General features: G+C 39.7%; 1 protein-coding gene across 4 annotated transcripts in view; it reads right to left on the minus strand.

Moving 5' to 3' along the window:
* Positions 1 to 15,382, minus strand: part of LOC126458145 (uncharacterized) — an 85,969-nt gene extending 70,587 nt beyond the window's left edge. For all 4 annotated transcript variants that reach the window (XM_050094999.1, XM_050095000.1, XM_050094998.1 and 1 more), the window contains exon 1: positions 14,928 to 15,382. In XM_050094999.1, coding sequence (XP_049950956.1) covers positions 14,928 to 15,254 — 327 coding nt within the window. In that variant the 5' untranslated portion in view covers positions 15,255 to 15,382. The remainder of the gene's footprint in view (positions 1 to 14,927) is intronic.
* Positions 15,383 to 17,503: the final 2,121 nt, after the last annotated feature.

Raw genomic sequence — 17,503 nt, forward strand, 5'->3', positions numbered from 1 at the left:
TGACCTTCGCTGCCTCTTTGATATTATTCCTCACAGTGATCCACTGTTTATTTACATCCTCGTCTTGATCTTCATGTGTACTGAGAGTATCAACCCTATTTGAAATTTCTATCATGTACCTTCTTCTAAAGCTTTCATCATTTAGCTTGTCAGTGTCGAACCTAAGAAGTTCTGCATTGTGGCACATTGATGTTGCTGTAGATAGTCGTTGGTGAACTTTGGCAACTACAAGAAAATGATCAGAATCGCAGTCTGCTCCCCTGAAAGTCCTAACATTTTCTATACTAGTGTGCCATCTTCAATCTACAAGAACATCATCAATTTGGTTTCGGGTGTGTCCATCCGGAGAGACCCAAGTTGCTTTATGAATGTCCTTCCTTTTGAAATATGTGCTCAACAATCATGTCTTTTAAAACAGCAAAATTAACCACCCTTGTGCCATTATCATTCGAAATGTTATGCAAACTTTCTTTCCCAATTGTAGGCCGGAATGCTTCCTCCTTCCCTATCTTCGCATTAAAATCACCTATGATTAATTTTGTATCATACGAGGAGTACTCGTCTCATAGTTGATATAGTTCTTCATAAAAGCCATCTTTAACAACCTCTTCAGTGTCCTCAGTTGGTGCGTGTACATTAATTACTACTAGTCTATGTGCTACAGAAGAATGCTGAAGATTAGATGGGTAGATCACATAACTAATGAGGAAGTATTGAATAGGATTGGGGAGAAGAGAAGTTTGTGGCACAACTTGACCAAAAGACGGGATCGGTTGATAGGACATGTTCTGAGGCATCAAGGGATCACCAATTTAGTATTGGAGGGCAGCGTGGAGGGTAAAAATCGTAGAGGGAGACCAAGAGATGAATACACTAAGCAGATTCAGAAGGACGTAGATTGCAGTAGGTACTGGGAGATGAAGAAGCTTGCACAGGATAGAGTAGCATGGAGAACTGCATCAAACCAGTCTCAGGACTGAAGACCACAACAACAACAGTCTATTCCACCTGCCGGACAACACTATAACTGATAGTCGGTCACTAATGAACCTTATATCTCTGATTGCATGAAGCACTTTTCTCTGTACTGCGAAACCTGTTTCGAAACTGTGAGCTTCTGCACCTCCATAGAAAAATGTATAGTTACCCCTCTTTATGCTACCCTCCCCCTGCCATCGAGTTTCTTGAATAGCTATAATGTCTACATCGTATCTGTTTAATTCGTCTAATTATGTCTGGAACATTCCTGGCCTGTTCAAACTTTTAACATTCCATGTTCCCAACCTGAAAGTTCCTTTCGGCCTGAATCTCTTCAAAGTAGGTTCCGCCCGGAGATCCGAATGGGAACCTAGTTTACCTTCGGAATATTTTACTTCAAAGGGACCTATTCCCATTAATGTTGCTGATTCTTGATGAATAGATTTGATAGTAAGAGAAGAAGCAACAGGGATGGTTCATCACGCCATCGCCTGCTCCCCACCGGCTGTCCGCGACTGCTTATTTTTTGTATTCGCAGCTACCCTTCATATCTGAAGGCCGTATCCCCTATCCGCAACCTGGGGACGCGCTGTGCCGTGGTGGTAGGGGCCCACGAGACAGACAAACTTATGGCTTGTCTTTTTTTGGTTTCATAAACATTTTATTTTATCAGTTATTACTTTTATGTTGTAATTTCATGTAATGACATGTTCCATGACCTTGGAGATTTGCTCATCAATTTGGTCCTACAGAACTAGACATGTACAATAAAAAATAAATAAAAAACAAAGAGCTTGCAGAAGAAGAGACTTTTTTTCACAGTATCAAAGATGAAGACTTCCTCAAAGCTCTTTAGGTGTGCAGTTTAAGGCTCATGTTTACTACACTTTATTGCATCGAATGATCATTCCTATCATGTCCCTGAATACTGTCTATTCCTCCTGGGACATTCTATATATACAAGCAAAGAATTAGGATGAGGCACTTCAACAACACTGAAAACTGCAGCACAACACAGATTAGGAATTAATTTTGCAAAATTCCAGTTCTTGATGAAAACTGCTGATTTTCTTGGACTTGTTACACAGTGTGGACAAATGTGATATGTTCTAAACTCTTCTGAATCAAAAACTATTGCAGCAATATGGAGTTTCCTGGGATACTTTAGAATGTTTACCTCATACTGCTTACATCTGATAAAGCTGGCTGTAGAAATTTAAAAATTTACAACCAAAAGTACATAAGTGCACTACACGGAGATTAAAGGAAAGAAGGCCTGAGAGCTGTGTTATTGCAAAAATCTCCTGATGATGACAAATTCCACCTAGTCCCTTACATAAGAAAAACACTGCATGTTCTTCGTGTCAGACAATATATAGGGTGTTACAAAAAGGTACGGCCAAACTTTCAGGAAACATTCCTCACACACAAAGAAAGAAAATATGTTATGTGGACATGTGTCCGGAAACGCTTACTTTCCATGTTAGAGCTCATTTTATTACTTCTCTTCAAATCACATTAATCATGTAATGGAAACACACAGCAACAGAACGTACCAGCGTGATTTCAAACACTTTGTTACAAGAAATGTTCAAAATGTCCTCCGTTAGCGAGGATACATGCATCCACCCTCCGTCGCATGGAATCCCTGATGCGCTGATGCAGCCCTGGACAATGGCGTATTGTATCACAGCCGTCCACAATACGAGCACGAAGAGTTTCTACATTTGGTACCGGGGTTGCGTAGACAAGAGCTTTCAAATGCCCCCATAAATGAAAGTCAAGAGGGTTGAGGTCAGGAGAGTGTGGAGGCCATGGAATTGGTCCGCCTCTACCAATCCATCGGTCACCGAATCTGTTGTTGAGACTGAAATGTGCAGGAGCTCCATCGTGCATGAACCACATGTTGTGTCGTACTTGTAAAGGCACATGTTCTAGCAGCACAGGTAGAGTATCCCGTATGAAATCATGATAACGTGCTCCATTGAGTGTAGGTGGAAGAACATGGGGCCCAATCAAGACATCACCAACAATGCCTGTCCAAACATTCACAGAAAATCTGTGTTGCGTGCGGATTCTCGTCAGCCCACACATGTTGATTGTGAAAATTTACAATTTGATCACGTTGGAGTGAAGCCTCATCTGTAAAGAGAACATTTGCACTGAAATGAGGATTGACACATTGTTGGATGAACCATTCGCAGAAGTGTACCTGTGGAGGCCAATCAGCTGCTGATAGTGCCTGCACACGCTGTACATGGTACGGAAACAACTGCTTGTCCCGTAGCACTCTCCATACAGTGACGTGGTCAACGTTACCTTGTACAGCAGCAACTTCTCTGACGCTGACATTAGGGTTATCGTCAACTGCACGAAGAATTGTCTCGTCCATTGCAGGTGTCCTCGTCGTTCTAGGTGTTCCCCAGTCGCGAGTCATAGGCTGAAATGTTCCGTGCTCCGTAAGATGCCGATCAATTGCTTCGAACGTCTTCCTGTTGGGACACCTTCGTTCTGGAAATCTGTCTCAATACAAGCATACCGCACCACGGCTATTGCCCCGTGCTAATCCATACATCAAATGGGCATCTGCCAACTCCGCATTTGTAAACATTGCACTGACTGCAAAACCACGTTCGTGATTAACACTAACCTGTTGATGCTACGTACTGTAGAGCAATGAATCGCATGTCAACACAAGCGCCAAAGTCAACATTACCTTCCTTCAATTGGGCCAACTGGCGGTGAATCGAGGAAGTACAGTACATACTGACGAAACTAAAATGAGCTCTAACATAAAAATTAAGCGTTTCCGGACACATGTCCACATAATATCTTTTCTTTATTTGTGTGTGAGGAATGTTTCCTGAAAGTTTGGCCGTACATTTTTGCAACACCCTGTATGTCCATCTTACTATACTTTCAGCAGACTAGTTGAAGTAATGTAAGCGTGTCTGTTGACTTGAAGTGGAATACTGTAGAGCTCAGTGGGGTTTTGTTCTTCATGGAGCTTACAATTACAGTCACAACCACCACCGATGATGCCAAATTAACATGAGATGATGATAAAGCCCTTAATGGAACTGATAAGACGTGGTAATACTCCCTTAAGCTCAACTTCCGTGATATATTTCCAAAATGAACAAAAAAGAAATATCACTAGATGTCCGGGCCATGTTGTCAATGGATGTATTGTCCACTAAGAAGCCACTGGCAGATAGTGATGAAGTGAACATGGTGTACCTCTTGGTATGCAGTACTCCATCGTATGTTCACAGGCATGATGGGCATTGCATAATTCTTGTCAGGCTGGATAATCTCAGATAAGCTGAGGCTAAATTAACTTGGAGAACACTGACTGCAAGCTTGAAGAATTAGCTGAAGAAGACTTGGAAAATGACAAAAGTTTACATGGGCCACAGCCAAGGAAAGATGTTGACAAAATTGCACTATGAGGAAAAGTGGCATTTTGCCAAAAGATAGATGGAAAAAATGGCTGTGCTTCTTGAAGCGGATGCCAAATTATTCAGTCTTGATGTAACACTTCCAGCAACATTTGCTACCCAGCACTGGGTTCCCACCAGGAACTTGCAACTGATGTACAGAAAACCTTATCACATTCCATATTTCTTTAAACCCATAGTGGAGGTACTGGTAAACCAGTAGTTCTAAGACAGAATTATAGAGGAACGAGTGAGTCTGAGGGAAGCACCAACAGTGCTCATACTTAAGAAATGAGTCTATGGGGACAAGTGTATCATTTCTGATGTGACTATAGGTAGCTGAATTAATTTACAGTATTTGATGTATCTCCATTACCAAATATTACAGACAGCCTGAACAACATTGGATGATGCAAGTATTTTACTACCAAGGATCAATGTTGCAACATGGCCTTTGGATTAAAAAATGCCCCAGAGTGATTCCATTGTCTGCTAGATAGTGAGTCATGAGGACTCTAAGCTCGGGGAATGTCTGGCTATTTAGATGACATTATTATTTTCTCTGGGGGAAACTGCCCAACATGTTGCAAAGATTGCATAGCTTGATAGATCAATGAGGATGATAAAAGAAGGTAATATGGGCTCAATAGCCTTACAACTAACAAATCCTTATAATCAGCGATCAAGCAGTAAATTCTTACACGTAATATAGGATAGAGGCAGTTCAATGACTGTGCCACATGATATTACTTCTAAAATACAATGAACTAAGAGTTATGGTAAAGGAATACGAGGGACCTCTCCACATAAAGGTAGAGCATCACGAAGCATGCAGGGTAGGGCACCCAGGCTCCCCTGGGACACAAATTGTGATGTAAAATGTGCCCTCACCCCTTGTACATGCACTAGTGTGCGTCATATTAAAAAATGAAAAAGTCATTCAACATAGGATGGGTGATACAGATTGATTTCAAGTATAGGAAGATAGTATGAAGATTGGTCACATGCTGGTCACCCACTAGTCTTCACATTTTTGTAAGATATGGTGTCTGAGAAGCATCCACTCTTAAGCTTCCATAAACAGTGGTGGTAGCAGGTCCCTGTTGAGGCTTCCTTATTTTCCATGACGCTTATGAGGCTCAATGTCCAGACAAAAACCATGGTGGCATGTCTATTGTGGAGGTCATATAAAAGTTCATGAATGGGTAAGACTAATTGGATGAATTGGAGAGTAATTATCAATCATCTTACAACTACTGAGGGAATAATTACACAACAGCATATTGTTGGTCGGTTGAGGTTTTAAATGTGTGAGAGTTATCCATATTGCTACTACATCTACAATGTAGATACTGCACATAAAGGGTTGCAAGAGATTAGATTAGATTAGTACTTGTTCCATAGATCATGAATACAAAACTTCGTAATGATGTGGAACGTGTCAGGTTAATAAAAGGTGTCTATACAAGATGTTACATTACACAAAATATTACATGACACTCAATATTTTTTTTTTTTTGTGAGGGTTGGGAAATTACCCACTTACTATATCCAAAAATTCATCTAATGATTAGAAGGAGTTGCCATTAAGAAATTCTTTTAATTTCCTTTTAAATGCTATATGGCTATCTGTCAGGCTTTTGATGCTATTAGGTAAGTGATCAAAGACTTTTGTGGCAGCATAATTTACCCCCTTCTGAGCCAAAGTTAGATTTAACCTTGAGCATTGTTCGTACAAATTTCATTCAATAAAAGGTACAGCCAATTGCTCATTGTACTTGTAGTCATCAGTATGTATTGGACTCAACACTGTATGTCCACAGAGGAGCAAATATAACCTACAGTGAATAATAGCGTCTGTGTGATCCTTGGCGACATTTCTGAGGCACATTCGTACAGTGGGCTGGAGAACACAGAAAAGGAGAAGTTGTGACTGTGAGGTAGGCAGGCGTGTGGTCATGCAGAAGTAGAACTATTAATGCATTTTTTTCTAGTCCAATCAGAACTGTTCTCAGTGTTTTCAAATGATTCATAAGCTGGCAGATGTCAGGATTCTGGAAAAGTATGTAAGATAACTAGCCTACAACCAGTCTCAAGCACATATGGGATGATCCCAAAAATAAGGTCTCTATTTTAAAAAAAAAAAAAATAGAGAAACGTTTATTTACAATAAATTTCATATAGTTTTGAAGATTGAACATTTTTCTATTTTTCCACAAAATTGCCATTTCGATCGATGCACTTTTGTAAATGCTATAACAGTTTTTGTATGCCCTTATCGTAGCATCCCGACACCATGCTATTGAAGAAGCACTGGACCTCATTTTTCAATTGTCGTCATCACTGAAGTGCCTTCCAGCCAAGAGTTCTTTCAACTTGGGAAACAAGGAAACAAGTGGTAGTCATTGTGTGCTAAGTCCAGACTATATTGTGGATCGTTCATGGTGCCCCATCGAAATTGTTGCAGAAGGTTCACAGTTTGATTGGTGATGTGGGGGCGAGCATTGCTGAAGAGAAGGCTTATGCCCTTGGCCAGCATTCCTCTTCTTTGGTTCTCAATTGTCCATATGGACCTTTTTTTTTTTTAGCACCTGACGATACCTGTTGGCATTTATTGTTGCCCCAGGAAACAAAGTCAACCAACAATATAACCTTTCGATCCATAAGTTCAGCTGCCATGACTTTACTGGCAGACTGTGTTCTTTTGGATTTTTGCGGCACGAGTGAATCAGAATGGCACCACTCACATGACTGTTGTTTGGTCCCATGTGCAAAGTGGAAATCTCAGGTTTCATCAACCGTGACTTAGCAATCTGCTTAGCATTGAAGAAACTGCCAGAAGTTTCAAGGTGTTGCCATTTGTAATCTACTGTCAGCTTTATTTGGACCCGTCTGAAATTTTGACACTTCAGTTGAAAGTCCAGTGAATGGTGCTTCGAGAAACCTCAGGAACAACATTGCAGAGATTTCAGAGCTCATCAGGACTGATCCGCTGATCTCAAAGGACAAGCAACAAGATTTCCATTACATTTGGCTGCCAAGCCAAGACTGAAAGCTCCAGTGGATCTGCAGTGGTTTCTGCAGAGAGTGAAGAAACAAGGAAAAAACAGTGTGGCCAACTGCCACACAAACTGTTTTCCTGTGGCCCCAGTACTTTGCACACCTTAGTTTTGGGATTAACCTCATAATTAGTCCACTGTTCTTGAAGGCATACCTTCATTGGTGGAATGCCTGCTTCTGAAAGTCTTCAACATGGCTTGTGCAGAAAGCTCCAGTTGCAAGGTGGACTCCATTGTGCTGCATGGAGCCCAGCAGGCCTAAAATGGAAGCTGCTACTGACCCATATGGGACACATCCATTGGCGGATTGAGTTAAAATAAGCGACTTGTAATCTTTTACTTGAAACTGTTAATCTGCTCTCCAAGATATCTTTCCAAGAAAGCTAATGGAATCTGATATTGATATACAAGTTGTCTTGAGCTGCTTTATGTGTAGTAACCATGTCAGTCTGTTTTCAAACTACAGTCTTACAAAGCAAAAGTCGTACAGAATTTCCAGCCGTAGGTTATCCAGATATAATTCTGGATGTGTGTGGGTGGGATACATTCTGCTTAAGGGCATAGCATAGGATTTTGTAGGACAAAAACAGTAACCATGATTTTGCACACATACCATGTCTTACACATGGGCAGTTGCAGATGATGATCTGCTGAGTGTCGTGTCATAGAACTACAGAATAAACAGAAGTTATGAACGTACAAGGCCGACGATACATTTGGTCCCACAATAGTGGTAATTGGTAGCTTTTGATTATAAGAGGTGATCTTCCAATAACCATGATTGTTGCAGTATAACACACAAGGTGAAGAAGAGGAACACCAGTGAGTTCAGCTATATAGCAGGAATATTTATTACAATTACATTGTATTAGTGCTAAAAGAGGGGAGGGGAGTTGGGGCAATAAAAGTGAAAGCCAGTTCGGTTGTATCACTGTTTCTTCCGTAGTTTCCCACAGGACTGGTGTGATACCCATACTATTCTAATATAGGGAACAAGGTCAAATGACACAACAAAATGTGTATTTCATTTATATAATTTTTTTTCTTTCTCTTTGATGGATTTTAATTTTTGTTACAATTTGATGGGCCACATAGCTGGGTATCAGAATGCCTGGATCTTTCTATGGTGCAGTACTTCTACCCCTTTCTCCCATTAACTGTTATTTGTGTGAGAGTCACTTAAAATACAGGAGGAAGACATCTCAGGGGGGGGTTGTTCTCCTCTTCAGCAAGACCAGTGACGGATGGGGGGGATGGGGGGGGGGGGCTGTTCTCCAGTTGCATAAGCAGGCTGGTATGGGTGGTGTTCATGCGAGGACATAATTTCTGGCTACAATGGTTTCCAAAACAGTATTGGCTAATTTACCAAGTATAACTTTTGGGTCATTCCATGTCAATTCAACCAATTTGAGAAAATGTTCCAGCTGATAGTCTCAGATTTGGCTGAAATTTAGCACACCAATGCTACCAAGTGTGGAACACTCATGTACAAAATTTTAAGTTCCCCTGTCAATTAGTTCCAGAATTATGACTTGTGAAAGAAGGTGGCATTACCCAGAAATAGCAACCCGCATCTGGCACTCTATCTTCAGACCCAACTTCAGGTCTTAATAACTTTGGAACTATACCGCAAAGTCCAGTGAAATTTTTACAACCCAGTAACATCCACTTAGAGAAGACATTCTATGAATCCAAACACCAACAACATTTTTCTGAGGGAAAATAAAAAATTCCAAAATGTGATTAAAAAAATGTAATATGTTAAAAGGTACATATTGTAGGTGCCCTCTATGCCAAATATAATTCACTCAAAAAGGGTATAAATTTTTTGTGGTAAGCTTAATGTGGCCTAAACACACACAGAACTCATCTTGCCCATATCAGTCACACAAATAGAGTTACATACACACGAAAATACAAAAATTTGAAAAATTACCTGAAAAACATGGATTTTCTAAGCGTGGTAGCACAAAAGTGACAAGTGATATCCAAGCCAAATTTCAAACACCGCATAAGTAGACCATAATATAATATGTGGCAAAATTTCAACTTGTTATTGCAAGGCATTTGTGTGCAATAAAAGTTGACAATTATATTTGGTTACGTTTCTTTAACATGATTTAGCAAGTAATAGTGATGATGCAGACAGCTTGTTTCAGATAAAGCTGCAGCAATTGTTGGGAACCATTAGGCAAAAGAAAGTTAAACAATGGTAGTTTTCAGGGACAGAATGAGTCATTGTTAGGCAGGAACAATAAAGGAAACAAGCAACAATTACAGGTTACTCATGTTTTTAAGGTTCTACTTCTGACTGGTCAGTACTGTTGTGGAAAGTCAGTATGGAGGCAGAAGAGTGTACTAGTGGTGCTTTTGTTCAAACAAGTTGCAGTATCTGAATGTCATAAAACAACATATGGAACAAAATGTGGCATTCGCTTTGTACTGTATGATCTGGATGAATCAGACCAAGATTTGTTGCTATGGAGATCCTGGATACAACATGTGGGCACAAGAAGTACAGTTCCAGGAAACTTTAGTGTTTGTTATCATCATATGAAAGTGTTTCTGGATAAGTATTCTTTCCTACAAAGAAGTTGTTTTGATCCATTTCGGATTCATAAGAAGACAGTGAAGTGTAGCCTCAGAGAAATTGATATAAAATCAGTGTTGGAAGTGAATCAGTGCATGGGACTTAACATGAAACTAGGACAAAAGTTATGTTCCAGGTGTGTTACACTGCTAAAAAATTAAGAATATTCTGATAATTTACATGACAGTGACGAAGAGTATCAGCCACCTACCACCACAGTGGATGAGCAACTAAATACTTCAGGGACTGCTCTTGGTTTGTCTCCCATGAAGTTGGGAAAAGAGACAGGCCCAGCTATGGTAGAAGAAAACTACAAGAAGCTCAAATGGAATTAAAACACAAAATAGCTGACACACTAATGGTAGAAGAGGAAGAACTATCTGCTCCAACGGAACAGAAATCATGCCATAAATGCTCTGATTTGGACAAAATTGTGCATGATTTGAAAGAAAAATGTGCCGTATCCACACGGCAGAAAAAAGTAGCTATTCTTACCCTTGCACCTTCCAGCTGGTCTATTGACTAAACTGCAAAGGAATTCAATGTTTCTACATATATGGTAAAGCAAGCTAGGAAAATAAAAGCAACCCAAGGAGTGCTTCCACAACTGGCTCAGGGTAAGCAAACGAGTTCAGAAATAAAGGTGCTAGTGTCAGAGTTTTATGAAAATAATGACTACAGCCGAATAATGCCTGGAAAAAAAAGACTATGTAATGGTGAAAATGGGAAATGTACATGTACAGACTGTTGCTATGCAACATATCAGAACTATATGTAGAATTCAAGGAAAAGTATCCCAATACCAAAGTAGGTTTATCATCATTTTTCAGTCTTCGGCCAAAATGGGTTGTGCCTGTAAGTGCAAGGGGTACACCCAATGTTTGTGTATGTGAGACCCATCAAAATGCTAAGCTGATGTTTGCTGCTATAAAGGATTCTGGTCTGGTCGACCACTACCTCCATGGCCGTCGTCAGAGCTAAAACTGCCTGTTGTAAACTAGCGAGGCTCCCACTTTTTATATGCAAAGGCCGGCTTCTGATTGGTTGGAGTACGTCATAGCAACGGTGATATGGCACATAGTGAAGTGGTGCCCTCTGCTTCCATAGATGTAGTTTCTATCCAGCATTGCTTGCAGTGCCATCCCTTGAATCAGGAGGTAAAGTGCGGGAAGTTATCCTCTGCAATTTTTCTTTATCCACTGCACTCTTCCAGGTGTTGCTAAGTGCATAGACGTTGTCTCTGTTAAAGTTATTATCACTAAGTCTAGTTTCGACAGCTTCCCGGATCCGACAAGGACCACCTCAGTCCCGAGATTAACCATTTGACGACTGTTTTCAAGAGGAATAGTTACTCTGCCGGTGAAATTAAATCAGTATTGTCCAAGAAAGTAAGACACGATGCCGTCCATAAACAAGAAGAGGACCAACACATAGCGCGGCTTCCATTTTGCAGTGCTACAACAAGCAAGATAGGCAGAGTCCTAAAGAGGCAAGGAATTAAACCAGTTTTCCGCCCACCTAGGAAAATTAAGGAAATGTTGAGACCAGTGAAAGATAGTCCTGGCTTAAGGGTGCTGGGAATTTATAGTATTCCTTGTGAATGCGGCAAGAATAACATGGGCCAGTCGGTAAGAACTGTTGCCGACCGTTGCACCGAGCACCAGCGCCACCTGAAATACAGGTATTTGGAAAAATCAGCGGTGGCTGAGCATAGCCTGCTTAACAAGCATAAAATCTTTATTTGAAGAAACCAGTGTAATAGCCCACGCATCGAATTACTGGGAGTTGTGTGATCTGGGAAGAATTAAAATTAGACTTAGCGATAATAACTTTAACAGAGACAACGTCTATGCACTTAGCAACACCTGGAAGAGTGCACTGGATAAAGAAAAATCGCAGACGATAACTTCCCGCACTTGACCTCCTGATTCAAGGGATGACGCTGCAAGCAATGCTGGATAGAAACTACATCTATGGAAGCAGAGGGCACCACTTCACTACGTGCCATATCGCCGTTGCTAAGGCGTACTCCAACCAATCAGAAGCTGTCCTTTGCATATAAAAAGTGGGAGCCTCGCTAGTTTACGACAGTCAGTTTTAGCCCTGACGACGACCATGGAGGTAGTGGTCGAAAGCTTGGAGTTTTATCCTGAATTGACGTGGCATGTACACCGAGAGATTTTTATTCAAGAAATACATCACAAAAGACTTCATAGCCACCACCTACATTGGGCAAGGAGGCATATCTCACTCGCTTATGAGTCATACAAACAAGTTCCGTCAATAAGAGATTCCTATCATATGAGACACATACTGTCGCTAATGTCATACATGAAACATCAAATGCGTTTTCCTATGGAAGATTTGGATGACTTGTTGCCTTGTCATCAAATGCTTGTGGTTCCTATTCAAAAGTCACTTTCTTTTGGCTGCTAATAAGAGTAGTCATGCAGAATCAACTGTCGTCATAGGTCCCTCCCATATACCACACTGCTGCAAGCACACGTTACACCACAACACAGACACATATATGGCACTTGGAAGCTTTGAACACAGTTCACTCGCTTGACAGTCCAACACTAACTATTTCACCATGGCCCCATTTCTCTTCCTGGCTTCTCTATATTGCACTTCTTGTTTCTGGACCATTCATCTTGACCTGAACCATTATGTTTCTATTTTTTTTTTTTTTTCCCCACAGTTCAGTACACCTTCTTACTGTTTTTATGTTTGTTCCCTCCACTTGTTCTTAACAACAGATACATTTCTCTTTTCTTTCACAAGATACTTCAATCCCCCTAATGATCCATGGTTGTTTACATAGTTGTACAATTCCTTTTCTGATTAGCTTATGCAGACAGCTGTTCAAATAATAATATGAATTTATCGTGGAACAGATTAGAGTTTATGTTAGCATTTAGTTCATTATAAATTTCATCTCAGGTCGTCCTTGTGAAGTGTGCTCAGACACATTTGTCCTGGAGTCTTTAATTATTCCAACTGATTTCCACTGAGGAGTATCCATACTGTAAGGCCCTATCTTATTTATGCTAACTAACTGTGCATCACGATCAGTGGAAGCATTTGTTACAGTGTAAACAGTTATTTTCTTGCCCTGAGTTTCGACAATGAAAACACTGTCAATTAGGGTTCTATTGCCTTTAACCACCAATGTTGGGAAGTTAATTTAAGAGATCAAATTGTAGGGTGAAAATAAGGTTTCTAGGTCATTTTTCTGGGCAGAATACTTTAGAAAATCTATACTGAAGTCCTCAAAGATTATTAACTGTTTGCTGCTGTCTGACAGACAGCATAGTAAGGAATCAAACAGTTCCAGATTTCCCACTGAGGATGTACATAGAGTTACAATTAAAAGTGAACCATTTTTCAGTATTAATCCTTAAGGACATGTTCTATGTGCTGATCACTACAAAATCTGCTTGTGTGTATGGGAGCACAGAGAAAAGTGCTATATATGACAGGAAAATGACTTCACCTCTTGAATTACGAAAACCACTGACAGGAGGAAACCTATCTTTTATAGGCACTTTTGACAGGAGACTGAGGGCCATCTGGAAGCAGATAAATGGTAGCAACATGAAGTCTCTTCAATGCCTAAAATCAAGCCTTTGAAGTACCATACTGGGTCAAAGCCGACGCTTGGGATTGGACGCTTCTGTCGACCCAAGGATGGTACTAAACAACCATTATATCACTAAGGGTAAAATGAAGTATTCAACATAATTTCAGATGCCCCGTCTAAGACACTGAGTTATCACAAGTCAACATTTAACTACTACTACTACTACCTACTACTACTACCCAACACAACTACCTTTCTTTCTGTGGATGAAGTCCAATCCTCACAGAGGGGCCCCAGAAAGGCTGTGTTTGTGACCTACAATGCCAGGACCCATAATGGTAACAAACACTGATATGAAGAGTTCCCAAATAAAAGAAGTATCAGGGAAATAGGGTTCCATCAATACCCATACATAAACTTATGTACATACATACATACACACATACATACTGTGATCTCTGACTATACTTGGGGAGCTGCATGGTAGCCATGACATGTTGTGAGCCACTGGCATATTATTTTAAGAGTGATTGCAATGTTATGCACCTGCCATCTGTAATGTTTTTGTTTCTGCACTCTAGATTTAATAGCTAGTGTGTTCTCTAACAACATGTCATTTAAGTATTCTGGACGGTACTGTAGATGATATTGTGTGCTAGACCTACATTGGTCTAGTGGAGATGATTTGTGTATTGAAGATGCAATTCTGTTTTAGACTTTTTTCAAATGACAGTTGTGGTGATGAGATGGATGTCTAACATAGCCTGAGGTCCACGTTATGTTGCAAGGTGATAGTTCAGTTGAGAGCTAACAAAGCTAATGAATATGTTATGACAAAAAGATTTTTTTATGAAAACAGTGATCTGTGCCGTAATATAAAATTTTCAGTATGTACATACTGCTATGGAATTGTAGTGATGATCAATATGAATTCTTTCACGAAAAGTTGAAAATAGCATTTAATACTGTGTTGTCACCTATCTTGAACACTTGCACATATTAGCTCCCTTGTATTTCACCTCCTCCTCCTAAGTACGAATTAAGAAACTAACGGTGAGATTGCCAAAACTTTCGTTAATCACAATTCAAAAAAATCAACCCTTCAAAGTCAATAACACTATTTCTAAGATGTTTCTCTCAAATAAAGAACCAGGACTGCAGAATTTGTTCATATTAACACATCAGACTTCAGGAACATAAATCGTCGACAGGCTGAAAACTTTATTTTATTACTGGTGCGAATCTGCAAAACCTCAACACACAGAAATAGAACATACCCTTAACAGCGCTCGCTGCCGCAGTAACATCTGGATGACACTTTTTCTTCTGAGATATAAAATACTTTTCACTGCAATCATGAGTCCAGAGCAAATAAAAATTGGCCCGACGAGCCACATGTGACCTAAGTTAGAAAATAGGTACCCGTCGGCGTCTCCGAGAGCAAGCACGGTTATTACGGCCCCCATCACAAACAGGACTAAAGAGAGAGCAAAGTAAGAATATGATGTGCAGTCACAGTGCCCAAATGTTGAAGGTTCCGGATACAGCTGATCCATTTGTCTCAGCCTATGCCGCAAATAGGCATTTTCGAGTACTGATGACATGTCCAACGAACGATATAATACACCTCAAACAAATACACTCTGACAGCTGTGAGTGGCAAACGCATAAAATAACGTCAAACTTGACAAACGTTTCAAGGCCATTAATGTTTTGACGACTGTGTTGACATCTTGCGACACTGGCACACTGCAAATTTAAGCAGAGATAACTGCTCGTACACCAGACTTCTTCAGCAGATTACACTCTGGTTAAAGGAGAACTACCACTATAGAACTACCGAGAACGAAATCCTTTAATAGTGCTTGCTCAAAATTCAATGATTTTCATGACTGTGTCAGTAGTCCTAGAAATGTAACAACGCACAGAAAAATGGGTTGATATTTTTGACTGTTTATTGAAATAGTAAACACACTTCGTCAGCCAACAAAATTTCAACATGCGGTTAGAACACAAGAACAAAAAGAGTTTCCATTGTAGTGGAAATTTCTGATACCTTACACAAATGTACTTCAAATATCAGTGGACTGTTAATTAATGGACCCAAATAATACACTAATATTACGCACGTATTACAAAGATCTTCAACTTCTATTTTTTTCTTATTCCAGGTAATTTAATGCCCAATAATTTTGTGGGCATATGAAGCATCCTAGATTACATTATGCCCATGAAGAACTCGGGTGACGGTATTACGAAATCGCTGATCCCTCTGTGCAACAGTTAACTGTCAACTGAAACTTTCCTCAGTTGTTTAAAGTTCAAATCGCTTTTAACGCATGGGGAAACATAAGTCGTGCACAAATAACAACAATATTGTATGGTTTAAAAAATTTCCCGCAAGAAGTTCTGAGATGCCCTGTATTGACGCCAACCTCTACAGTACGACATGACTTCCATACTTGATGAGTCAGACAAGGAGGAGTGTATAACTTTATAAATGCTCAAATGGCTCTCAGCACTATGGGACTTAGATGAGATCGTCAGTCCCCTAACTAATTAAATGCCTCGGTCTTTGACATCACTCAGCACAAATCACTAAGCAGGGTTGTTAAGTGTAAGATAAAGATAATACGAATACCGTAATTTCAAGTCCTGTATGACTTAAGAGATTAAGTGGATGATTATACATTAAAATATGATAATTTTGGGAGTTACACTTTCTGACAGAGGCACTGTTGCGAAACCAATCAACTTTGCATATATTATTAGATTACTATGAAATGATTACGAAGCACAAGCCCAGCAACTAACTACGCTCACATTAAGATTATTTTGCTGAGTGTAAGCTCGTCTTCCGATACATGCGCCACGCAGGGACCTTGTTTAGCAGTAAGGTTTGTTTTAGCTCAGTGCGTACATTACAGTTCGGCTTAATACTTAAGTATTTAACTAACAATGGATTTCTAATAGGTGCTTCATGTAATATATTATTTCTCATTAAACGTGGTTATACCGGAGCTGCTGTGCTATGAGCTATTTAACAATCATTCTCAGATTAGATTAGATTCAGTTTTCGTTCCTTAGACCCAAAAAATGAGATGATTCTCGTGGGTGTGGAACATGTCAGAGAGTATAACATAAAAACATAAAACAGTTAAGTATAATACTTACTACCCTGATCATTTGTCCATAAATTGTCGAAATAGGTGAATACAATGTGGTAAACTGGAACAGCTAACATTTACAGAAGTAGCACGTTGTCAGAATGAAACACTGTTACGCATTATTAATACATTTATCATACACAAAATACCTAATCCTGACTGTTGTGACAAAGTGCTATCAAAACTGAAATCTAACAAACATTTTTACTTAAGCTGGCTTAACAATCTCTGTTAGATATTCATCTATGGAGTAGGAGTTGCCTATCAAAAAGTCTTTCAAACTCTGTTTAAACCGTGCTTTATCTAAAACCATGTTTTTAATGGTTGCTGGTAATTTGCTGATAATTTGTGTTCCTGAATATTGGACCCCTTTTTGGACCAAGTTAAGTGATTTTAGATCCTAGTACTGATACTATGTATTGAGCGATTGGTTGGGAACAGAAATGTATTACTTGCAACAAATTTAACTGAGAAGCAGTGGTTAGAATACAAAGTTCGTTCAACAGGTTCTACAGGATTTTCTTGAATTTACACTACAAATGATTCTTATCACACGCTTTTGCACCTTAAAAACTTTTGCTTGGTTTGATGCGTTGCCCCAGAATATGATCTCATATGACATAATAGAATGAAAGAATGCAAATTTTTTTATATTTATATCTCCTACATCTGACATAATTCTTATG

The sequence above is a fragment of the Schistocerca serialis genome, chromosome 2 (genome assembly GCF_023864345.2).
Source record: "Schistocerca serialis cubense isolate TAMUIC-IGC-003099 chromosome 2, iqSchSeri2.2, whole genome shotgun sequence".
Taxonomy (NCBI): domain Eukaryota; kingdom Metazoa; phylum Arthropoda; class Insecta; order Orthoptera; family Acrididae; genus Schistocerca; species Schistocerca serialis.